Consider the following 26,741-nt stretch of genomic DNA (forward strand, 5'->3'; position numbering starts at 1 on the left):
GTTACCCCTCAAAACATAAGCATTTTGCTGCACCTGCGATAACGTGCCAATCTGTGTACGTGACCAATACACATTGATTTGATGATAAACCACAAGTCAGTTACAACTAGACCGGGGTTAAAATCCTTATTTGAAATTATTTAAAATACTTTGTCTGTACTTAATTGAGCTTGCCTGGTGCAATGGGACCAATTTGCACATGTGCAAATCCTTCCATCTGGAACTCCAGACAGACAAAAGCAAAGGCTAAAAGTATGTGAAAGATTTCAAATAGTATTTGGTTACAAACCTAGGTCGGCAGGTATGCACCAATTTTGCAGATAATGCACACATCCCAATAGAGTGTGCTGCTAGAAAGAATAGCATGATGCAGACAAAGTTGTAAGAAAGCCTGAAATTTAAAGGTAGGATGTGTATAATATGGTATGTGGTGATTTTCAATTGAATTAGGCACATTATCATTAAATCATTGTTCCCTCGTTTTTGCAATATACAGTGCCTTGCGAAAGTATTCGCCCCCCTTGAACATTGTGACCTTTTGCCACATTTCAGGCTTCAAACAAAGATATAAAACTGTATTTTTTTGTGAAGAATCAACAAGTGGGACACAATCATGAAGTGGAACGACATTTCTTGGATATTTCAAACTTTTTTAACAAATCAAAAACTGAAAAATTGGGCGTGCAAAATTATTCAGCCCCTTTACTTTCAGTGCAGCAAACTCTCTCCAGAAGTTCAGTGAGGATCTCTGAATGATCCAATGTTGACCTAAATGACTAATGATGATAAATACAGTCCACCTGTGTGTAATCAAGTCTCCGTATAAATGCACCTGCACTGTATTAGTCTCAGAGGTCCGTTAAAAGCGCAGAGAGCATCATGAAGAACAAGGAACACACCAGGCAGGTCCGAGATACTGTGAAGAAGTTTAAAGCCGTATTTGGATACAAAAAGATTTCCCAAGCTTTAAACATCCCAAGGAGCACTGTGCAAGCGATAATATTGAAATGGAAGGAGTATCAGACCACTGCAAATCTACCAAGACCTGGCCGTCCCTCTAAACTTTCAGCTCATACAAGGAGAAGACTGATCAGAGATGCAGCCAAGAGGCCCATGATCACTCTGGATGAACTGCAGAGATCTACAGCTGAGGTGGGAGACTGTCCATAGGACAACAATCAGTCGTATATTGCACAAATCTGGCCTTTATGGAAGAGTGGCAAGAAGAAAGCCATTTCTTAAAAGATATCCATAAAAAGTGTTGTTTAAAGTTTGCCACATGCCACCTGGGAGACACACCAAACATGTGGAAGAAGGTACTCTGGTCAGATGAAACCAAAATTGAACTTTTTGGCAACAATGCAAAACGTTCTGTTTGGCGTAAAAGCAACACAGCTGAACACACCATCCCCACTGTCAAACATGGTGGTGGCAGCATCATGGTTTGGGCCTGCTTTTCTTCAGCAGGGACAGGGAAGATGGTTAAAATTGATGGGAAGATGGATGGAGCCAAATACAGGACCATTCTGGAAGAAAACCTGATGGAGTCTGCAAAAGACCTGAGACTGGGATGGAGATTTGTCTTCCAACAAGACAATGATCCAAAACATAAAGCAAAATCTACAATGGAATGGTTCAAAAATAAACATATCCAGGTGTTAGAATGGCCAAGTCAAAGTCCAGACCTGAATCCAATCGAGAATCTGTGGAAAGAACTGAAAACTGCGGTTCACAAATGCTCTCCATCCAACCTCACTGAGCTCGAGCTGTTTTGCAAGGAGGAATGGGAAAAAATGTCAGTCTCTCGATGTGCAAAACTGATAGACATACCCCAAGCGACTTACAGCTGTAATCGCAGCAAAAGGTGGCGCTATAAAGTATTAACTTAAGGGGGCTAAATAATTTTGCACGCCCAATTTTTCAGTTTTTGATTTGTTAAAAAAGTTTGAAATATCCAATAAATGTCGTTCCACTTCATGATTGTGTCCCACTTGTTGATTCTTCGCAAAAAAAATACAGTTTTATATCTTTGTCTGAAAGCCTGAAATGTGGCAAAGTTCAAGGGGGCCGAATACTTTCGCAAGGCACTGTATATACACAGACTATTTGCATCAGCGTACTACACATACAGTTGAAGTCGGAAGTTCATACACTGAGGGTGGAGCCATTAAAAACTTGTTTTTCAACCACTCCACAAATTTCCTGTTAAAACTAGAGTCTGTTAGGACATCAACTTTGTGCATGACACAAATAAATTTTTCCAACAATTGTTTAGACAGATTATTTCACTGTATCACAATTCCAGTGGGTCAGAAGTTTACATATACTAAGTTGACTGTGCCTTTAAACAGCTTGGAAAACTCCAGAAAATGTCATGACTTTAGAAGCTTCTGATAGGCTAATTGACATAATTTGAGTCAATTGGAGGTGTACCTGTGGTTGTATTTCAAGGCCTACCTTTAAACTCTGTGCCCCTTTGCTTGACATCATGGGAAAAATCAAAAGAAATCAGTAAGAAATAAAATAAACACAATAATGAGGCTATATACAGTGGGTACCAGTACCGTCAGAAAAAAAATTGTAGACCTCCACAATCTGGTTCATCCTTGGGAGCAATTTCCAAGCGCATGAAGGTACCACATTCATCTGTCCTAACAAGTACGAAAGTATAAACACCATGGGACCACGCAGCCGTCATTACCGCTCATCCTAGAGATGAACGTACGAAAAGTGCAAATCAATCCCAGAACAGCAGCAAAGGACCTTGGGAAGATGCTGGAGGAAACCGGTACAAAAGTATCTATAGCCACAGTAAAACGAGTCCTATATCGACATAACCTGAAAGGCCGCTCAGCAAGGAGGAAGCCACTGCTCCAAAACCGCACCGGGTGGCAGCATCAGGTTGTGGGGGTGCTTTGTGCGCGAGGGACCGGTGCACTTCAAACTAGATGGCATCATGAGGATGGAAAATTATGTGGATATATTTGAAGCAACATCTCAAGACATCAGTTAGGAAGTTAAAGCTTGGTCACAAATGGGTCTTCCAAATGGACAATGACCCCAAGCATACTTCCAAAGTTGTAGCAAAATGGCTTAAGGACAACAAAGTCAAGGTTTTGGAGTGGCCCACAAAGCCCTGACCTCAATCCTATTGAAAATTTGGTCGGAACTGAAAAAGCATGTGCGAGCTTGGAGGCCTATAAACCTGACTCAGTTACACCAGCTCTGTCAGGAGGAATGGGCCAAAATTCAGCCAAATTATTGTAGGAAGCTTATGGAATGCTACCTGAAACACCAAAGTTAAATTTAAAGGCAATGCTACCAAATACTAAATTGAGTGTGTGTAAACTTCTGACCCACTGGGAATGTGATGAAAGAAATAAAATCTGAAATCTATAATTCTATTATTCTGACATTTCACATTCTTAAAATAACGTGGTGATACTAACTGACCTAAGACAGGGAATTTTTACTAGGATTAAATGTCAGGAATTGTGAAAAAAGTTTAAATGTATTTGACCAAGGTGTATGTAAACTTCAACTGTATATCTCCCTCTCTCAACTGTATATTATTCAAATGAACTATCAAAATATTGATTTACTTATACAGTTGCTTACTTTTAAGAGTATTTGTCCATTTCTGCATACCCGTTGTCCTTTGTCTATAACTCAACTAAATAAAAAATGGTAAAAAAATATATACCCCCACAAACATTGTTTGTGGTTGAGTACTCACTGGACACCCGCATGCCTCGGAGGAATACCTCGTACATGGTCCGTGCGTCACTGTAGTAGTGAGTCATGTGCTCGTCGTTGTTATTCAGAATGGACCGCCTGACGTAACCATCACCCTGTGAGGAGAGCAAGGCATCGTTAAGTTAGGTTTTAAGAATGTTTTGAAATGAAAAAAATCGCGCCCCCCCCCCCCCCAATGAAATAACTGATCCACTTAGAACTGGGGTGGACAGGACAGTCTTACCCTGTGAGGGCTGGTGTGTGTGCAGACTTCTGTTCTAGCCAAGCAGCAAAGCACCTAATTCAAATAATCTTCAATCAAGAATTTGGTTATGATTAGGTGATTAGTAGAATAGTAACTGCTTGGCTGGAACAAAGGCATGCATCCACACCGGTCCTTGCAGGGGGGAGATTTATTGCCCATCACTCAGAGCAGTTTTAATCAATCTTGGTCTTGGTGCCCACAGGGTGTTCCAGCTTTTGTTCCAACACAGTATAAACACACCTGATTCAATTAATCAAAGCCTCGATCCATTGAAATGAAAGTGTTACTGCTGGGCACGAAAAAAAATGCTTGCTCACTGTGTATCCCAAGGACCATGGAAAAAAAGAACTGAAAGAATCGGTTAGTCTGAACAAAGGCAATAACTGTTTTACCACGCTTCTTAACTTTCTGCACTCAAACCAACCACTAACATGTCTTAGCTAAAATAGAGTGTAACTACGTTTGTCATGCTCTATATGTAACCCTTGTGTTAAAATATTGCAAGTGGCATAGCAGCTACACTCAGGAATCACTTTTGGGTAGCTTGCTGAAATGCCCAACATCCAAAAGGCACTCCCCAGATCCTATTTCGGCCACAATGAGACAATTCAGGCTGACTTGACACACACACACTTGGTTATCGTGGTTGTGTGCCATATTTATAATGGCAGTTCAGTCACACGCGCACATTACCTTTCTTATGGATAACCAAAAAAGTATTCTATAAGCAAGAGAATCAGCACATATTTCAGGTTATTTATTTACTTGGCTGCAGAATGGTTTAGTGCAAAACAATGGGTACGGAAGGACCCATGTTAGCATTCTCCAAATAGCATGGGTTCACGTTTTATTAGTCATATGTATGGAAAACATGTTATACATCAAACAAAATGCTTACTTGAAGGTTCCTTCGACATGCAACAATAAAAAACAAGATAATATGAACAGAAAGTAAATGGCATAAAGTATAATACAGGAAGGCAAAATGTATAGTCCATTGTTTACATGTGTATTGGAGAAGGATGGGGCAAGTATATAAATTGAGCAGTATAATAAGAGCCTGGTAGCAGCAGTTGTGATCTGTGAGTGTAGCATGAATATAAACTGCATGAATGGAGCCTACAAAACATTAAGACCTGCTCTAACCATGACAGACTGACCAGGTGAACACTATGATTCTTTATTGAGGTTACTCATTGAATACACTTCAAATCAGTGATGAAGGGGAAGAGACCGGTTAAAGAAGGATTTAAGCTTTGAGACAGAGACATTGATTGTGTATGTCTCCAAGATTGCGCAACAGTCGGACGTGTGTTTTTTTTCTTGTCCCATCCGGTGTATATCGTTTTTCTCTAATATATATATTGTGAACAGAAAGTTCACACACATATATATATATATATATATATATATATATATATATATATATATATATATATATATATATATATATATATATATATATATATATATATATATATATATATATATTAGAGAAAAACGACTAACAATTGGATACCAAGAAATGGTGGGGAAAAAACATAACTACACAATCTCACATTCCATCTACGGACTGAATACTCTCCTGCAACCCGCCTCACCCAATGTGGTACAGATCTGCTATTTTTATACTTTAGAACCGGGAACCCCATCAGAAGCTAGCCAACTAACTAGATACAAGTCAGTTAGCCACTCAGACATCAGCCAGCCTCAACCCGGTCAATTCCTGCCAGTCTGCACAGCACTATATCAACCAAGAGCATATCGGACTGCTTTTCTCCGGATCCCTCCTGCAAGCTCTGAACCGGATCATCACAGCTAGCTAGCTAGCTGCTATCCGAGTGGCTACTACTGGCTAACATCTGTCCCGAAGCAAGCACCAGTTAGCCTGGAGCTAGCCACGAGCTAGGCCCATCTCTCGGCTAGCCAAAGAGGTCAGAGAGCTTGGGCTACAATACCTCTTTGCCAATTGGCATGGACCCTTTTACTGACGACAGAGCCCCACCGATCCATCACGACTGGTCTGCTGACGTAACCGTCAGAGGTGGTTTCAACAGGCTGTTCCGTTGCAACGTCGCCGGATGCCCATCTGCTAGCCCCAGCCTGCTAGTTGTCTGAATCGCCGTGTCTCCAGCTTGCCTAACGTAGTAGTGACTACGGAATTGGCTCCCTGACTAATCTAGTGCAGCTCATTGGACCCAATGATTACTCAGCTACACATGCTTCTCCCTAATGTCAATATGCCTTGTCTAGTGCCATTTTGGTTAGTGATTATGGTCTTATTTCACTGTAGAGCCCCTAGTCCTGCCCAATATGCCTTAGATAGCACTTTTGTTCCACCCCCCACACACGCGGTGACCTCACCTGGCTTAACTGGTGCCTCTAGATACAAAACCTCTCATCACTCAATGCCTAGGTTTACCACCACTGTACTCACTTCCTACCATACCCTTGTATGCCTTGAATCTATTCTTCTGCGTCCAGAAATCTACTCCTTTTACTCTGTTCCGAACGCACTAGACGACCAGTTCTTATAGCCTTTAGCCGTATCCTTACCCTACTCCTCCGGTGATGTAGAGGTTAACCCAAGCCCTGCAGCCACCAGCACCACTCCCCAGGCACTCATTTGTTGACTTCTGTAACCGTAAAAGCCTTGGTCTCCTGCATGTTAACATTAGAAGCCTCCTCCCTAAGTTTGTTTTATTCACTGCTTTAGCACACCTCCGGCCAACCCTCCTGGCCGTGTCTGAATCGTGGCTTAGAAAGGCCACCAAAAATCCTGAACTATAACATCTTCCGACAAGATAACTGCCAAAGGGGGCAGAGTTGCAATCTACTGCAGAGATAGCCTGCAGAGTTCTGTCATACTATCTAGGTCTGTGCCCAAACAATGAGCTTCTACTTTTAAAATTCCACCTTTCCAGAAACATGTCTCCGACCATTGCCGCTTGTTATAGACCCCCTTCAGCCCCCAGTTGTGTCCTGGACACCATGTGTGAATTGATTGCCCCCCCATCTATCTTCAGAGTTCATACTGTTGTTAGGTGACCTAACCTGGAATATGCTTAACACCCGGGTCGTCCTACAATCTAAGCTAGATTCCATCGATCTCACAAATTATTAAGGAACCTACCAGGTACAACCCTAAATCCATAACCATGGGCACCCTCTTAGATATCATCCTGACCAACTTGCCATCTAAATACACCTTTGCTGTCTTCAAACAAGATCTCAGCTTTCACTGCCTCATTGCCCGCGTGCGTAATGGGGCCGCGGTCAAACGACCACCCCTCATCACTGCAAAACTTCAGTGAATAGACCTTTCTAATCGACCTGGCCCGGGTATCCTGGAAGGATATTGACCTCATCCCGTCAGTAGTGGATGCCTGATTACTCTTTTGCAATCTTAAATAATCATGCCCCGTTCAAAAAAAAAATGTAGAACTAAGAGATATATATAGCCCTTGGTTCACTCCTGACTTGACCAGCACAAAAACATCCTGTGGCATTATGCATTAGCATGGCTCTGGCCCCCACGATATGCAACTTTTCAGGGTAGTCAGGAACCAATATACTCAGTCAGTTAGGAAAGCTAAGGCTAGCTTTTTCAAACAGAAATGTTCATCCTGTAGCACTAATTCAAAAAGGTTTTGGGACACTAAAGTCCATGGAGGATAAGAGCATCTCCCAACAGCCCACTGTAGTGAGGCTAGTAAACACTCACCACTGATAAGTCTATGATAATTTCAATAAGCATTTTTCTATGGCTGGCCATGATTGCCACCTGGCTACCCCGGCCAACAGCTCAGCCCCCCCCCCCCCCCCCACCCGATTCTCCTTCACCCAAATCCAGACAGCTGATGTTCTGAAAGAGCTGCAAAATCTGGATCCCTACAAATTAGCTGGACTAGACAATCTGGACTCTCCCTTTCTAACATTATTAGCCGAAGTTGTTGCAACCCCCATTATTAGCCTGTTGCAACCCCTATTACAACCTCTTTTGCATCGTCTGAGATAGCCAAAGATTGGAAAGCTGCAGCGGTCATCCCCCTCTTCAAAAGGGGGAGACACTCGACCAATATCCATCCTGCCTTTCTAAAGTCTTCGAAAGCCAAGTTAACCAGATCACCTTCACTATGCAATCTGGTTTCCGAGCTGGTCATGGGTGCACCTCAGCCACGCTCAAGGTCCTAAATGATATAACCGCAATTGATAAAAGACAGTACTGTGCAGCCGTCTTCGACCTGGCCAAGGCTTTTGACTGTCAATCAGTATTCTTATCGGCAGACTCAGCCTTGGTTTCTCAAATGGCTGCCTTGCATGGTTCACCAACTACGTCGCAGACAGTTCAGTGTGTCAAATGGGAGGGCCTGTTGTCCGGACCTCTGGCAGTCTATGGGGGTGCCACAGGGTTCAATTCTCAGTCCGACTCTTCTGTGTGTGTGTGTGTGTGTGTGTGTGTGTGTGTGTGTATATCAATGAAGTCGCTCGTTGCTGGTGATTCACCTCTACACAGACGACACTATTCTGTACACATCTCTCCCTTTCAAAATAATGGTTGGTACGGAGGAATTGGAATGGCATCAAAACACATGGAAGCTGTGTTTAATGAACTTCATACCATTATTCTGCGCCAGCCATTACCACAAGCCCGTCCTCCCCAATTAACTGTGCCCTAGACACTGAGCCATGGCCAGTTTTGTATTTGGTTAACTTCATATGGCTGCAGGGGCAGTATTGAGTAGCTTGGATGAAAAGGTGCCCATTGTAAATGGCCAGCTCCTCAGTCTCCGTTGCTAATATATGCATTTTATTATTGGATAGAAAACGCAAGTTTCCAAAACTGTCAAAATATTGTATGTGAGTATAACAACTGATATTGCAGGGGAAACCCTGAGGAAAATCAAAACAGGAAGTGGCTTCTATTTTGAAAACTCCATGTTCCATAGCCTCCCTTTGCTCCATTTAAAAAAGGTATATCAACCAGATTATTTTCCCCATCGCGTCCTCAAGGTGTCAATTTCAGGCTTTTATTTTGAAAAATTAGCCAGAACGATAACATCGTGTCAAGTGGTCACATGAGTTTTGCTTGCGCAACAGAATTTGGACAGCCATTGTTTTCCCCTCTCCTGTGAAAGACATTTGCGGTTGATATATTATCGATCATATATTTAAAAAAACCTGAGGATTGATTATAAAAAACATTGACATGTTTCTGTGGACATAATGGAACCTAATTTGGAATTTGTCTGCGTTGTCGTGACCGCTCTTTCCTGTGGATTTGACCATAACGCGACAAACTGAGGTATTTTGGATATAAAAATCATCTTTATGGAACATTTGTTGTCTAACTGGGAGTCTCGTGAGTGAAAACCATTAATTTGATTGCTTTTCTGATTTGTGACTGAGCTACATGATGCTAAGTGTACTTAATGTTTTATTGTGCGATCGATAAACTTAAACGCTTGGATTGCTTTCGCTGTAAAGCATAATTTCAAAATCTGACACGACAGGTGGATTAACAAAAGGCTAAACTGTGATTTCCTATATTGCACTTGTGATTTCATGAATAAATATTTATAGTGATATTTATTGTATGTAGCGCTATGCTATTCAGCGGTTGTTGATGACACTTAACCCGATAGGGGGATTGCAGCCATAACAGGTTAAGGTCTGAATTGTTGTGTAATTGATCCTAGATCTGTTCCTACAGGGAACTTCTACCCAGAGTGAAACGGGAGGCTGATACAATTATCTTCCACAGTAAAAAAAACAAAACAACGGAGTACCATAGAGCTCGCACATAGCACGACAATGTAACCTAGCCCACTAAGCCAGGCTAACCAATGACAGAAGACTGTTGGACTACAGACACAGCTAAGGAAACTGCACTACAGACCTGTTAGGTCACTCAACTCCTTAAATGCAAGACAAACAAATCAGTTTCAAAAATGTACATTGGTATGTGTCCTTATAGGGTATTTTGTGTAGATTGTTGAGGATTTTTAAAATTTATTTAATACATTTTAGAATAATGCTGTAATGAAACAAAATGTGGAAAAGAGGTCTGAATATTTTACAAAGGCACTGTATATACACGCAAAAATGTGTGGACACCCCTTCAAATGAGTGGATTTGGCTAGTTCAGCCACACCCGTTGCTGACAGGTGTAGAAGAAAAAAAAAACTAATCGAGCACAGCCATGCAATATCCATAGCCAAACATTGTCAGTGACTTAATTTAGGGATAGGTCGACAACATCCGGCGAAAATTGGACGGCGCGCAATTCAAATAAATAATTGTAATATTAAAGCATATATAATATATAATTATATATTATATAATTTAAAAGCTTACATTCTTGTTACAGCGAAAGCATACCATGCGATTGTCAGAGGACGGTGCCCCACATCCCCCCAAAAATTCAACAAGCACAGGCTTTAAAAAGAAATTACAAATAACAATTAAATAAACACTGCTCAAAAAAACTAAGGGAACACTAAAATAACACATCCTAGATCTGAATGAAATATTCTTAAATACTTTTCTTTACATAGTTGAATGTGCTGACAAATCACAAATTATCAATGGAAATCAAATTTATCAACCAAAGGAGGTCTGGATTTGGAGTCACACTCAAAATTAAAGTGGAAAACCACACTACAGGCTGATCCAACTTTGATGTAATGGCCTTAAAAACAAGTCAAAATGAGGCTCAGTAGTGTGTGTGGCCTCCACGTGCCTATATGACCTCCCTACAACGCCTGGGCATGCTCCTGATGAGGTGGCGGATGATCTCCTGACAGACCTGGACTAAAGCATCCGCCAACTCCTGGACAGTCTGTGGCGTTGGTGGATGGAGCGAGACATGATGTCCCAGATGTGCTCAATTGGATTCAGGTCTGGGGAACGGGCGGGCCAGTCCATAAGCATCAATGCCTTCCTCTTGCAGGAACTGCTGACACACTCCAGCCACATGAGGTCTAGCATTGTCTTGCATTAGGAGGAACCCAGGGCCAACCGCACCAGCATATGGTCTCACAAGGGTTCTGAGGATCTCATCTCGGTACCTAATGGCAGTCAGGCTACCTCTGGCGAGCACATGGAGGGCTGTGCGGCCCCCCAAAGAAATGCCACCCCACACCATGACTGACCCACTGCCAAACCGGTCATGCTGGAGGATGTTGCAGGCAGAAGAACGTTCTCCACGGCATCTCCAAACTGTCACGTCTGTCACGTGCTCAGTGTGAACCTGCACAGGGCGCCAGAGGCGAATTTGCCAATCTTGGTGTTCTCTGGCAAATGCCAAACGTCCTGCACGGTGTTGGGCTGTAAGCACAACCCCCACCTGGGGACGGCGGGCCCTCATACCACCCTCATGGAGTCTGCTCAAATGGTCAGAAACATGCACATTTGTGGCATGCTGGAGGTAATTTCGCAGGGCTCTAGGCAGTGCTCCTCCTGCTCCTCCTTGCAAAGGCGCAGGTAGCGGTCCTGCTGCTCGGTTGTTGCCTTCCTACGGCCTCCTCCACGTCTCCTGATGTACTGGCCTGTCTCCTGGTAGCGCCTCCATGCTGACAGACACAGCAAACCTTGCCACAGCTCGCATTGATGTGCCATCCCGGATGAGCTGCACTACCTGAGCCACTTGTGTGAGTTGTAGACTCCATCTCATGCTACCACTAGAGTGAAAGCACCGCCAGCATTCAAAAGTGACCAAAACATCAGTCAGGAAGCATAGGAACTAAGAAGTGTTCACCACCTGCAGAACCACTCCTTTATTGGGGATGTCTTGCTAATTGCCTATAATTTCCACCTGTTGTCTATTCCATTTGCACAACAGCATGTGAAATTTATTGTCAGTGTTGCTTCCTAAGTGGACAGTTTGATTTCACAGAAGTGTGATTGACTTGGAGTTACATTGTGTTGTTTAAGTGTTCCCTTTATTTTTTTGAGCAGTGTAGCTTCCTTTTGATAATCTTCCTGTTTGCAATACCAAGGGTCCCAGCTACAACATGGTCATTTTGTTAGATAAAATCCTTCTTTATATCCCAAAAAGTATGTTTAGTTGGCGCCATCGATTTCAGTAATTCACTCGTTCAACATGCAGACAAAAAGCTACCACTGAACTTAGTTCAAACAAGTCTAGCTACATTTTTATTCCATCCTCAGGTCTCCTAAAATGTAAATAAACTATAATATTTCATACGGAGAGTAGTATGTTCAAAAGAAAATAACAATTAGTAAGCGCGCGTCCTCTTCCTCACACGCCAACAGACTGGTATTGTACTGGGAGTCTATGTACAAAAACTCAATTCTTGCTAGTTTTTGAAGAAACAAGCCTGAAACCTTAACTTCTTGGTGACAGGGGGATTCCTGATGAAGATCAAAGGTAAGTGAATATTTATAAATGCTATTTCTGACTAAATGTTGACTACACAATGGCGGATATCTTTTTGTCCGAATGCTGTACTCCGATTATTGCATGGTTTGCTTTTTCCGTAAATTGTTTTTGAAATCTGACACAGCGGTTGTATTAAGGAGAAGTATCTAATTCCATGTATAACACTTGTATTTTCATCAACATTTATGATGAGTCTTTCTGTAAATTGATGTGGCTCTCCGCAAAAATCACTGGATGTTTTAGAACTACTGAACATAACGCACCAATGTAAAATGAGATTTTTTGATACAAATATGCACTTTAGCGAACAAAATATACATGTATTGTGTAACATGAAGTCCTATGAGTGTCATCTGATGAAGATCAAAGGTAAGTGATTCATTTTCTCTGCTTTTTGTGACTCCTCTCTTTGGCTGGAAAAACACAAGCCTAAGATCACCATGTGCAATGCCCTGGTCAATACTCAGAAACCCATTTCATGAAGCTCCTAACGAACGGTTCTTGTGCTGGCGTTGCTTCGAGGCAATTTGAAACTTGGTAGTGAGTGTTGCAACCCACAAGTGGTGTAAAGCTCACCGCCATCGGACTCTGGAGCAGTGAAAACACATTCTCTGGAGTGATGAATCACCCTTCACCATCTGTCAGTCTGCCTAATTGTCCAACATCAGTGCCCGACCTCACCAGTGCTTGTGGCTGAATGGAAGCAAGTCCCTGCAGCAATGTTCCAAGATCTAGTGGAAAGCCTTCCCAGAAGAACAGAGATGAAGGGGGAACCAACTCCATATTAATGCTTATGACTTTTGAATGCGATGTAGTGCAATTCAAATCAGTCCTGCAGCATTAGGTAGCCTAGTGGTTAGAGCATTGGGCCAGTAACCGAAAGGTTGCGCGATCGAATCCAAGCTGACAAGGTAAAAAAAAAAAAAGTCGTTCTTCCCATGAACAAGGCCGTTAACCCACTGTTCCCAGGACGTAATTGTAAATAAGAATTTGTTCTTAAACTTGCCAAGTTAAAAACATTTTTTTTTGCATGATGAGGGCGGGAGAACTGTAGTGTGTACATCAAAAACTTGAATGCAAACTCCTCTCTATCGATACCAACTCCTCATTCCCGATCATTTCCCTCCAGGGACCAGAAATTGGCCCAGGTACTCCGACACCAGCTTCCCCAACACCAGCTTCCCCCTTCGGGCCGGTCATGCCAAATAATGTCCCCTGGCCAAATAGTGTCCCCCTCTACGTCACAATGGGATTCGATGAGTTCAAACTTCTGTTCCTAGGGCTGTTGCAAGAAATTGCAACATTCTGACTGGATTACGTAATGAACCAAAGCGTCCGTTGCTATGCTGGTTGCTTGGTTACCTCATAGCGGTCGCGAAGGAAGGTGGTTCTACTTCACCTCAGAAGCACTCGATCAGTCCGCGCAAAATTATTACGAGCTGTTTTTAAATAGACTATATTGGCATTGCTAGTTACTTATTTACCTCAGCTAAATAACTAAACATCTGTCTGGCTAAGTTGGCTTGCTAGCTGTTATTGTAGCCGCTTTCTGTTCGTATTATAGTAGCTTGCACTTTAAATGGCATCCCGTGTGGAGATTCTTTCATCTTTCCAACTGGGCGAAGTCACGTAAACTCACTTTTGTACATCGCCTTGGTCCGTACAATTGACCTTATTTTTAAATCGCCCCAAAAACGTAATACTTCCAGATCAACTGTAATGTCAATAGCATTGTAAAGCACAATTTCTCCCCTTTCCAACAGAATCAATTACATGGCCCCCACGCTGCCCGTTTCTGCAGGACTCAAGGCAATGAGCCCCGTTGTGTCTTTTTAAAAATGGCGGGTGGGGAAGAGAAACTAATGCGTGATAGTGAGAAGGAAAGAAATTGCTTTTTTCCCCCCCACTCGATCTGTCCAACTTATCACTTTATCGCCTCTAAAATGTAAATAAAAACACGATAAAGACATTATATAATGTGTCATTACATACCTATTGGAAGGTTTGTCGAATTTGAAATCTGGTTTAGGGCGGTGCTAAAGTGATCTTAGAAGTAAACCGCGGCTCTGAGAATGACGATCGCATGCTATGACGCAAAAAATTACTATCCCCCTTACCCCAGTCACTGTCCATTTCTTGTTTTTAAAGGATGAGAGGAGTGCTACACCTGGTGGAGAGAGATTGTAAGACAGAAATATTTGCTTTATGTGTGTTGTACGTTACGGCATGAAACGTCACGATGTAATGGAGGGTCAGTTCTCAACTTTTCTCCAATACTATAGAGCCATTACCATGTCCATCAACGCTTGAATAGAAACCTAGTTCACACCCCCAATTGTGAAGTCAACAGTCGCTACAGTCCCATTAGTTTTCTTTGTAGCCTCCTTTGAATGTTGCGGTTTCGCACATTTGTACGCAACCTTACTTAGAAATTTGTATTTCAACAACTCGTCTTCAAACTTGTTAGGCAATCACATGTACCTATGGGGGATGGATGGCCAGCCACACAGGAGGGTGATTTTCACTAAGGAGAAGGAGGCTGTGCTGACAGATGCATGCTGGACATTTTATGAAATATATTTGTTATCAATCAAGATGAGACTGAACATCAAGAAGGCACAGGATAAGCAGAGTTAAAGACTTGGTTTGGAAGAAGGAAGGACGAAAGGAAGGCGAGACCTGGGAAACCTCGCTGCTCCTTAGCTCCAAGCTGGGGTCATCATTCGTTAAAGTAAATATTTAAAATTCTCAGATAATAACTATTTGAATTTGCACACAAAATAACCTGAAGCTAGTTTTGGTTTTCCTAACACTGACATTTCTCTTCATAACGGCTACCTCGGTGGAAGCCAAAAACATTCTCCAGTTGGGCGGTCGAACACAAAGCCCTGACGCCCTACATGTCGGTGAAGCCAGTGAGACAAAGTATGTTAAGCTTTGGTTGACATATGAGAAAGCAAGAAATGGTAGTTATGCTGAGCTCATAAAAATTTACCTCAAATCTCCCCAAATGACTTTAGGACAGTCAACTGTCCGAGCCACCCAGGAGGTGTCCCATCCACCAGAGCCAGTGAGTTCGGATCAGTCTGATTCTCTGTGCTCTAAGTCAGAAGGGGACCAGCTTGAGGTAGGCAATACTTTCAAAATCTGTTGAAAAGTACATCTCCCCTTCATAACACTGCACTAATCCGTCAAATGTTCTTCCAGGTGGCTTGCGTCAGACTGGAGGAACAGGGGCGGTTAAGTCCAGACTAGAAGACACTAGTGAGGTTCACATCACTAGTGTCCAACAGGGACAGGTAAGGCCAGCTGCTCTCTGTGTGTGTGTGTGTGGGGGGGGGGGGGGGTGTCATTCTTCCATCACACTCCTGGTTAGACAATTTTACAATTGATAATGCTCAAGCTCTTTTGTAGGTGCAGTATCCAGAATTAGGAGGCCTCCTCACAGTGAGCGGCATCACCATGCTGTCAGCAGTACCAACACTGGCTCAGGGGTTTGTCCAGATAGTCAATCTCAAGGCTAACCACTGGGTCACAGTAAATAACCTTCGCTGCCAGGTAGGTATGTGGTGGTGTATGACTCCAGTGGTTACAACACCACCCCAGAGTTTCTCACAACTCACCTCTCCCTTATCTTTTCCAGGGACCTCTGACTGTGGAGTGGCTGAGTCCAGTAGAAGGGGGCACATATTGTGGGCTGTTTGCTATTGCAAACACTTACTCTCTGCAGAGATGAGGAACGCTCCATGGCACGATACCATCAGAACACTCGTTTTCAGGCTGGGCACATGGCACCATTTCCCAGTCCCGATTCCATTCCCCGTCCAGGAGATGCGGTAAGTATTTTCATGTGTGTTGTCACATCTTGTCAATGTGAGTGAATGTCTGTTCATCGTCCGTCATCGGTTTTGTCTGATATTTCCCCCACACTTGTTTTCACTGCTTGGCCAGCTCTCCACCTCAAGACAGTAGGTATTTTACTACATTGCATCTTGTATGTTATTGTAAATAACCTGTTGTATTGTATAAAGATGTGTTTTATTGCAGACATTGGCTGTGAAGTTGGTAAGTATATAGCATATGTATTTGTCTTGTATTCTAAGTAACGTTTACAAGCATGTAAATATTTGTATATTTTTCCATTTGTTTGCTGATAAATATTTGAAACTTGCTCAAATTGGCTGTAACTGCACACATTTGCGTATTCATTGCAAGTAAAATTCTCAATTGACAGTTCAATTGCCCAATTACTTACTGGTCCTTAACCCCTTCTCCCTAACCATTCATCTTTTGTGTCCAATTCCAAATTAACATTAGGCCAAGGTTGGTATGGAATTGGACATTGGTTTCTAGTTAGTGTTTGCATATCTGGAGGTTCTAGATTTGTGGATGTATTATGGCATAAGTCTCCCGGAGTCCATTACACAGCGGGGTTGACTCATCACCATATTGCTACACCTATCCAAGCCCCATCAGGTCAATCACTTCAAAGATTAGGGGGTTAAAGGCCTCAATTATAAACTAAATAATTATCTTGGCCTGTACCTTGACGAGGTGAGAGGGCTTCCAACTAAACCAGGCCCATGTTATTGAACCCATGACTGAGATTGGCTGCCTGTCGAGGGCAAGTGACAGGAAGAACTAGCTGCAGCACCTGATCAAGCAATCTCGATTCTGCCCCTTTCCTCATCCTTTAACTCTCCTCTCCCTGCAGATTAAATTCTACATCTGGTGACTTCTGATTGCCCAACAATCTTCCCATCCCATCATCTAAAGCTACTGTTAATGTCATGTTCTCTCTGCTAATGAAGTTTGATAGCCATATCATACAGGGCACATAATGTGAAATACACTGAACTAAAAACCACTAGCACTGCAAACACTCAGAACAAAGAGAGCAGGAGTGCTCCCTTCCAAGACTGCATGTTGAAAACAAGTGACAGGCAGAACCTCCCAACCACACAGCACCCACGCCTTTATTCCACACATCAGAATGCAGTATTTCAGTCTGATTGCCACAAAAAAAAATCTAAAAATAAGAGAACTGTACCCCAAAAAAAACGATTAAAGTTTGTATTAAAATCAGGTTGCCAGGTTGGTCTTCAAAGCGGTTTCAGAAGGTGTTCATTATTGTAAGGCATCTTTTGATGGTATTTATTTGTTCCACATTATTCCTTGTTGTATCCTAGTACACATACATATTCAACAAGGGTGTACCAATGAGCTATGAGAGAGAAGAAAAAAAGGAAAAAAATCAAGACTACTGAAATTATATTATTTCAGTGTAAACAAGGGCATGTTAAAATAAAAGATTGACAGCCAGAGTGTATGAATCAAATAGATTTGAATATGGAGTGGAAATTAGCCGACTGATCTGTAAGGTAAGTAACATTAACGTGTCAAGCAGATTACATTTGGCCATTTCTGAAATGTGGCAACGTTCAAGACATGGATTTCATGTAGTAATGTTAAGGTACCAAAAAGTAGCTAAAATTTTTTTTGGGGGGGGTTTAAACAGCAGAATTGTGGAAATCAGCCTTGTTTGCATAGCGATGATGAAAAGAATGTCATTTAGGCTTTAATGAGATCCAAAATCATTAGGTCGTCACACCGTTGATATAGCAACAGACGCTACTAGTTTGTTCAATCCCATTGTGACAGAGGGGGACATTATTTGGCCTGACAGGCCCCTACTATTAACCAAACTGGGATCATTCTATGCAAAAATATTTACACATGGACTGGTCCATATTAAGCCTGTGGACATCTGGCATTTGTCTTAATTGCCCTATAGCCAGTCCATTCTTGCAGCCGTGAACCACAGAGCAAAAATATACTCCACTACCATGTGCTCTGCGAAGTTGGTCACTGCTGCACTAGGCAACACAGCAAGCCTGCTTTTCATTGCAGAAAGTTCTCCTAGCCCATTCCCCCTTTGAGGATCTGAAATGACTCAATAAAGCTAGCCTACCTGGGGTGGCTGAGGTTAGAGAAACTGGTCACCTTCCACCTCACAGTGAATGAGTGTGAAGGGGCAAGATCTGCTTTTCAGATTTAAAAGGATCGCTTTCACCAGTCAAGTTGTAGCTGGGTGAAGTGAGAAGGGGTGGCTAATACTCTGGAATGGAACACAGCCTAGACTGTTGCCATGGTGATGAAGGGGCCCATACTGACAAGCCCAGTCACATCCTTGTGGTCTCTCTGGGTGAAGTTTCCTCAAGGCACAGATCTAGGATCAGCTTCTTTCACCCAATCCTAACCTTAAATATTTGTATGGAAAATGCTAAACTGACCCAAGATCAGCGTCTAGAATAGGGTAACTGTAAATCATTAGGGTTTGTGTAGTGTGTGTTCAAAGCCACTGCTACTTCTCAAACAAGCAGAAAATAGACATAACATTTTCCAACTTTTTAAAAAAACAGGCCATTTCAAAACTTCACTTATAAACAGGCAGTAGATGCTAGACGAGAAGACTGTCCATTCCTGTATTTTCCATTAGTCATGAATCATGATGAGTATCTGTCTGCATAATGACTTTGTACTGTACGTCAAATAGAGGACTGGCTGAAAGGACAAAGACACTAGTTACACCACGCACACACACAACGCAGTTCTATTACACATTTTCCTTGTCTTCAGCACACAAAGAAAAATAAGAGATGAGGACTGGAGGAATGCAGTGCTGGCACAGCGAAGAACTTCGTGTTTACGTCGGCCAGAACAGCTTTCTCAAGTCCTCCCACTGCCAGCACCGGGGTGGGGTGTGTGCGCTCACACACACACACACACTAATCTCACTTCTTAAACAAGATAAATACAGGGACTTACTTGGTATCCAATCAAATCAGGGGAGTCCATTAAAATGCGTCAATCTGTACTGGTGCTCATGCAGACATTTAGTGACTCACTCAAAAATGTAAATAGTCAGACTACATGCTCAGACAAGCACAATTGTTGTCTGGCCTCCTACTCCGTTACTGAGATGGAATATTTTGAAAGTTGAAATGGAAAAATCTGGTCCAAACGCTTCAAAGTGTTGTTAACAAAATTAACCTGTATATTAACCTGTGCAGACAAACAGGACTAAACACATGGGACACATTGTCCAAAATACCCATGTTAACTGTCAACTGTTGAACTTCCTTAAACCAAGTTAACATTAGAACACTCTTCAGAAAAGCACACAAGAATAACTTACTGTGGACAAGTACAATGCCATACAGTAATGAAGACTAATGCATCTATAGACAGTTCTTGTAACATGTAGCCTTTTTTTGTTGACAAATCCATAGCTGTTATTTCCTCATCACTTCCTCCTATGCGGTTACACAAGTTGTCTTAGAAACTAAGGAAACCTATGCTCTTTGGACTTGTGCTGGAACATTAATATGTGCAATCTGGGATTTGAACATAAATAAAACTAAAGTAACGAAAGCATTCCCTTACCGTCATGGCCACTGACTGCATGTTGAGGTCGCAGGGCGGCTTGAGGGCCTTGGGCCGCGTGGCGTACCAGTAGGTGGTGAGGGCGGCAAGGGCGCCCACGCCCATCAGGATGTTGGCGGGCAGGCTGTGCATGTACTGGCACACATCCTCCAGCTCTGGGATCTGCAGCTGTCTCAGGAGGTCCTGGGCTTGCATCACGTCTGTTGTCTAGAGAGAATTTATTTTTAAATGACAGTGTAACACTTACATATCTGTAGTCTTTGGGCACGAGGGAGAAAGTTACATTTCCATACTAGACACCACCCATCTCCCTAGCTACCCCGTCAATATATAAGAGATGAAAGAACTGCATAGGGGAAAGCAATAATCGCCACAGGATGACTAGTGCCCAGTTCCTTTCTCCCACCCTGTACACTGAGGATATTTTGGGTGACATGTTTGACTGCAAGGAGCTTTGGTTGAGGGTGGAGCTACACTATTATTGCCAACATAGTTTGTACCCATCTTAACCCCTTGGTTCTGCAAACATTAAAATAGCAGGTACTAGTGAAAGTGGTTGGTCCTATTATTCTCAAATAGCTTATTTTTTGTCCACTCACCTACAATAACTAGACGTCTGAAAGCGACAGTAATAGTAGGCTTTCTTCATCTCATGCAATCTTAGACCAGTGCAGCTGACGGAAATAACACTAGAGGAAACCACTTCAGAACATTGAGACAGAGGGCCACACATTTCATGTGAAACGTACACAAGATGTGAGAGAAAGGGTTTAGTGCAACACCTCAAACTGAAACCAAGTAAACCAAATATAGCTCCTCGTATTATATTATTTTCCCATCGCCATACACTTGACTTGCAAACATAACGAATGCCTTAAGGGAGGTAATCTGACACTCAAAACAATCCTGAACACAGGTTTCCATGACAATATCAGCACACCGACACATCTCGTTTTAGTGGGGAAGTAAGACATGGTGACATTTCCTGTTTGAGGTGTTTTGATAGTGAGCCCACTGGAATCCTCTCTTCCCTGCACACAAGGCCAGGGCCCTGTATAAACACTTCCTTGAAGTCAGCATTGATCTCATAATACAGCACGGTTTAATTGATCCAAGCAAAGAGGGTGGGATTGATAGTCCAGGGCGTGATGCAAAAACTGTAAGGGGGTGTGGATACTTTCTACAGCATGGATCACCAACAAGAACCAGCCGCAGGTCGATTGTTTCTTGAGCGACTCGTCGGGGACTGGAGCATAAAAATTTTTTTTGTAAATTGACCACGAAGCCCAAACAGTTATTTTACTAAAACATTTCAAACCTTGCTTACATTTGTATGCGATCTCGCTATTGAAGGTGGGAATACTTGGGAGCAGATTACAAAATTAAAATAGATTGTGTTGTTAAGTCTTATGAGCAAAAAATGAAATGGCTAAAAAAATATATTTTATAACAGTATTACCGTCAGGAAGTATTTTATAGTACAAGGTTCTGAGGCTCTAGTCACTCAGTCGCCACATGGAGACCAGTGTGACCGTCACAGGTCACCTCAACATGTTCTCTCAATGTCAACATCTCTTCTGTCAATACAATAGTCAGCCAAACTGAATGTTGCATTACTTGTTTATACATCACCTTTTAGCATTAAAACCGTCGAGGGTCTTTAAAACTAAAGACGACTACACATCTACTCTCATTTTAGTTCAATTGTGACAGAATATTTTTTGACGAGCCTGTTGCTCTTAAAAAGCACTTTATAGGACAGAGGTGTTTTACCATTGTAACTGCACTACAGTCTCAGAGTCTTCATCCTGTCCTACCATATCCTCCATAACAAATGGCACAATTACAGAAATCAGAGAGAGCGATAGAGAAACAGGAAAGAGTGAATAGGTCGCCCTATGCTCTTTGTCCCCAGACTGCCTGCCACTATTGATGACTGAGAAGGGTTATTTCAACAGGGAGCTGGCTCAATTTTGACTTCCAACAACAGTGGCAGTCACATTTAGCCTAAGGCATTTTTCTAAATATAAAAGATTTGCTTCGTTCACATTTCCGAGTCAAAATTAGTGGGAGGAATAATTTCTAATCAAACTTTCATCTAATACTTCACCTGGTTATGAATCATGAGTCAAAAAGCAATTCATCACTTGAAATGCAAATAATCACTTGAAATAGACCTTAATCTTTATTTCAAGTCAATTTAAGTCAAATGACTAAGATGCTGTCCTGAGGTTAAGCAGAGGGCTCATCAAATTATTAAAACACTTCAGTACATACATTTCCACCCTTGGTACAAAAACCTGTTCAACCTCTCTTGGCCCTTAGGCTGCTGCCCATAGGCCTTACATTTGACTTCACACTTTTTTTATTATCCCTCAAACAATATGTCCCAAGAGGCTTTGTTCTAACTTGATCCCTGCTGTCGATATCAGACCAATAAAACGTCACACTTGGAAGACTTGCTGATCGTAAAGTTTCACAATTAATAACCAAATGTGCGATGATGCATAAGGTTTAACAGATAATTTGATAATGATAAAGGATGAAAGTGTGGCCCATATAGAAATACCAAAATCAGTAGTGTATGTGTAAAGCCTGTTCCATTGACCAAAATTATGTTCTAACTAATCATTTTACGTTAGGTTTGTCGCATCACACGACTTAACTAGCCAAATGAGATGACTACACTTGATCAATTCCAAGCATGAATACAATTACTAAAACTCCAGTTCTTTGAAGCTGTAATACTAGGAACTAGGTGGCTAATGCCGAGGTGACAAAAACCCTGAGAGATTCACATTATGCGATAATCATTGAAAAATAGCCACAAAAAGAAAAAGACAAGTAACTGCTTTGTATCAGCATAGCATACAGTAGAGGTACCTTTCTTTACCTTGTGTCCCTGAAGTAGTAGCAGTTGCTCCCAGAGGGGACTGAGCTACAGTAGACCTCTTAGTTCTCACAACTATGAATAGTAGGGCGACGCCCCCTTTCAAACAGGGGGGGTTGCCTAAGCAACCAAAGTCTCAAATCAGAGACTGTTTACTTATAGCTAAACTGACAGCTTGGGGTTAGTTAGCCTAACTTGCTGATATACATCTGTCAAGTGACAGTGTGCCCCATTTGTGGTAAGCCATTGGGTGCATTATTTGCTGATGTTTGCTACAACACTGAGCTAAAACAAGGAGCAGCAACGTTTCATCACGTTGTAAAGAGTCCATGTTACCGTGGAAATGGACTCAACCACACGTCTTGTCTTTAATGCCTGGCCATCTTCAGTCACTACATTACTAGTCATCACTAGACCCTGGTTTGTTCCCAGGCTGTGTCACAACCGGCCCTGATCGGGAGTCCCATAGGGCGCTGCACAATTGGCCCAGCATCATCCGGGTTAGGGGAGGGTTTGGCCGGGGGGAAATAGGCCTTCATTGTAAATAAGAATTTGTTCTTAACTGGACTTATCAAGTTATGTATTTAAAACACGTATTATTTTTATTTTCATGTCTTCATCCATTATCGTCGGTTACACGATTACTGTGGCAGCCCTAACCATGAAAGCCCTAATAGATCCCCATCATAGTGATTTGAGGATTTAGTCCAGAATGTTAATGGCAGATCCATCACATCTGAAACATGTTAATTACGAAGAATCTAATCTCACGTAAACTGGCTCTGAGGTAGACCATTCCCGCACTGGTAGCTTGGCACACACACACACTGCCAGTGACAGGGAAATGAGATTGTAACAAGGAAGAGGTAAATGTTGCTGTATTTACAGAACAACCTCCAGATATGGAACACCTTTCAGGTCAAACAAAATGGTGGAATTCTTAAGACTAGGGCAAACAAGGAACAGTTTGTAACTAACCACAGCCGAATGCTCGATATACTTAAAACCATTGACATCTCCCTCTCAGCCCCCCTCTGATATCATTGTTTCCATACCAACCTGCCCACACTCCGAAGTGTGTGGTATGTGCATACAAGCGTCTGTATATGCATGTATATACTCCCCCCACACACACGGTGCATGTGTGTGCTCGTCTCATTCAGCTGGCCGGGGAGAGCAGGGAAAAGGGACACGGCACAGGCGTCACATGGCTTGGCTGGGACTCGTTTCCAGGCTAAAGGTAAACCCTCCACTGCTGCTCCCCCTCCAGCCAGCCCCTCCATAATAGGCCTGGGAAGATGACAGGCCAATGGCAGCGCTCGGCCACCAGTCACCCCACTCAGCCAGAAAACGGAAGTGTGGGGGCCACAATCCAGCTGGATTTTGGCCCCCCCAGGCCCAGCTAAAAAGAAAGTGGTTGTCATTTCAGGGCAAGTCAAGTGCATGAGTCAGACTAGCTAGGTTTATGCAGAAACATTCTTGGAGATCCCTGGATATGTGATGTTAAAAGATGGAGTATTACTTATTAGCTACTTTCACTTAGTTCCTAACTTGCTTAAAAAGAAAAGTGGTTAACCTGAGCCATGTTCAAAATAAAATAGTTTTAAAAGGTTGTTAAACGGTAGGCTACTTTGAAAATGTGCAGGGCACAAACAAGTACTACAGTTTTGAATATGCTGCAGCAAACAAAGTATGCACATACAGGACAACTGTAGGGGATAAACAGACAGTTTACAAGAGAAGGGAACTGAACAATATTTTAAGAGGAAAGTGTTAGTCCCATATTTCATGAGCTGAAATAAAACAAATGTTCCATGCGCAAGAAAAGCTTTTATTTCTCTCAAATTATGTGCACAAATTTGTTTACATCCCTGTTAGTGAGCATCCTTTGCCAAGATGATATGCCACACCTGTCAAGTGGATGGATTAAGATGCTGATGAAACAGCATGATCATTACACAGCACCTTGTGCTGGGGACAATAAATGGCCACTAAAATATGCCGTTTTGTCACAACAATGCCACAGATCTCTAATTTTGAGGGAGTGTGCAATTGACATGCTGACTGCAGGAATGGCCACCAGAGTTGTATCTCGAGATTTCTCTACCATAAGCCGCTGCCATAATTTTACCCCCTTTCTCATCATATTGGTAGTTAGTCTGGTCCTTTCACTGCAACTCCCGTACAAACTCGGGAGAGGCGAAGGTCGAGAGCCGTGGGTCCTCTGAAACACAACCCGCACACTGCTCCTTGACAATGAACGCTCTACCCGGAAGCCAGCCACACCAATGTGACGGAGAAAACGGTACACCTGGCGACCATGTCAGCATGCATGTGCCCGCCACAGGAGACGCTAGAGCGCGATGGGACAAGGACATGCCGGCCGGCAAAACCCTCCCGAACCCAGACGACGCTGGGCAAAATGGTTCTCCTGGTTGCGGCCGGCTGCAACACAGCCCGGTATCGAACCAGGATCTGTAGCCGATGTCATTTTAGAGAATTTGGCAGTACAGCCAACCGGCCTCAAAACGCAAACCACATGTAAGCAGGCAAGCCCATGACCTCCACATCCGGCTTCTTCACCAGTGAGATCTGAGACCAGTCACTTGGACAACTGACGAAATTGTGGGTTCTCACAACTGAAGAATTTCCGCACACTGTCAGAAACCATCATGGAAGCTCATGTGCATGCTCGCCGTCCTCACCAGGGTCTGACCTGACTGTTCTTCGGTGTCATACCAGACTTCAGTGGGCAAATGCTCACCAGCACGCTGGAGAAGTCACATCACGGATGACTCCCAGTTTCAACTATACCACCATACAGCGTGCATGGCGTCATGTGGGCAAGCAGTTTACTGATGTCAAAGTTGTGAACAGAGTGCCCCATAGTGGGGGTGGGGTTATTATATGGGCAGGCATAAGCTACGGACAATACCGTGACGAAATCCTGAGGCCGATTGTCGTGCCATTCATCTGCCACAGTCACCTCATGTATCAACATAATAATGCATGGCCCCATGTCGCAAGGATCTGTACACCATTCCAGGAAGCTGAAAATGTCCCAGTTCTTCCATACAGATGTCACCCATTGTTTACGGCAGTGTTCCAATTAGTTATAATTTCTACCCATTTTTCTCCCCAATTTCGTGATAGTTAGTCTTGTCCCATCGCTGAAACACCCTTACAGACTCAGGAGAGGTGAAGGTTGAGAGCCACGTGTCCTGCGAAACAACCCTGCTAAGCCACACTGCTTGCTTAACCTGGAAGCCAGCCGCACCAATGTGACGGAGGAAACACCGTACAGCCGGCGACCAAGGTCAACTTGCAGGTGCCCGACCTGCCACAAGGAGTCGCTAGAGCACGATGGTACAAAGAAAATCCAGCCCACCAAACCCTCCCCTAACCCGGACGACACTGGGCCAAATTGTGCGCCGCCTCATGGGTCTTCTGGTCACGAACAGCTGTGCCCCAGCCTGGGATCAAACCCGGGTCTGTAGTGAAGCCTTAGACCGCTGCGCCACTCTGGAAGCCACAATATCCAGCAACTTCGCACAGCCATTGAAGGAGTGGGACAACATTCCACAGTCCAAACAGCCTGATCAACTCTATGCGAAGGAGGTGTGGTCACACCAGATACTGACTGGTTTTCTGATCAACTTTATTTTTAAAAAGGTATCTGACCAACAGATGCAGATCTGCATTCCCAGTGATGTGAAATACATAGATCAGGGCCTAATTTATTTCAAATGACTGATTTCCTTAAACTTTGAACTCTAAAATCTTTGCAATTGTTGCATTTATATTTTTGTTCAGATCAGTATACCTTTTCATAAAAGTTTAGTTCGCTATGATGTATACAATTTCAAAGAAAGCACTTTCTAGAAACTCTAGAAAGCACATGTCACGGAGCAATGATACCAGATCACATCACCAATGAGATCAGGACTAAAAGAGATGATCGAGCGATGTAAATGCCATGTATACATATTTTTTTTTTTAAC

General features: G+C 42.8%; 1 protein-coding gene across 8 annotated transcripts in view; it reads right to left on the reverse strand.

The window, feature by feature from the left end:
• The window catches only part of LOC110497495 (long-chain-fatty-acid--CoA ligase 1), a 64,288-nt gene that overhangs the window by 20,410 nt on the left and 17,137 nt on the right, over positions 1-26,741 (reverse strand). For 3 of the 8 annotated variants that reach the window (XM_021573626.3, XM_090210775.1, XM_036954462.2), the window contains exons 2-3: positions 19,851-20,057; positions 3,737-3,851 (exon numbers count right to left, since the gene is read on the reverse strand). In XM_021573626.3, coding sequence (XP_021429301.1) covers positions 3,737-3,851; positions 19,851-20,045 — 310 coding nt within the window. In that variant the 5' untranslated portion in view covers positions 20,046-20,057. Of the gene's footprint in view, positions 1-3,736; positions 3,852-19,850; positions 20,058-22,733; positions 22,821-23,799; positions 24,145-26,741 lie in introns of those variants that run through there. The other 5 variants (XM_090210771.1, XM_021573627.3, XM_090210772.1 and 2 more) reach the window with 5 other exon arrangements.

The sequence above is a fragment of the Oncorhynchus mykiss genome, chromosome 19 (genome assembly GCF_057628025.1).
Source record: "Oncorhynchus mykiss isolate SJ-2025 chromosome 19, ASM5762802v1, whole genome shotgun sequence".
NCBI classification, from domain to species: domain Eukaryota; kingdom Metazoa; phylum Chordata; class Actinopteri; order Salmoniformes; family Salmonidae; genus Oncorhynchus; species Oncorhynchus mykiss.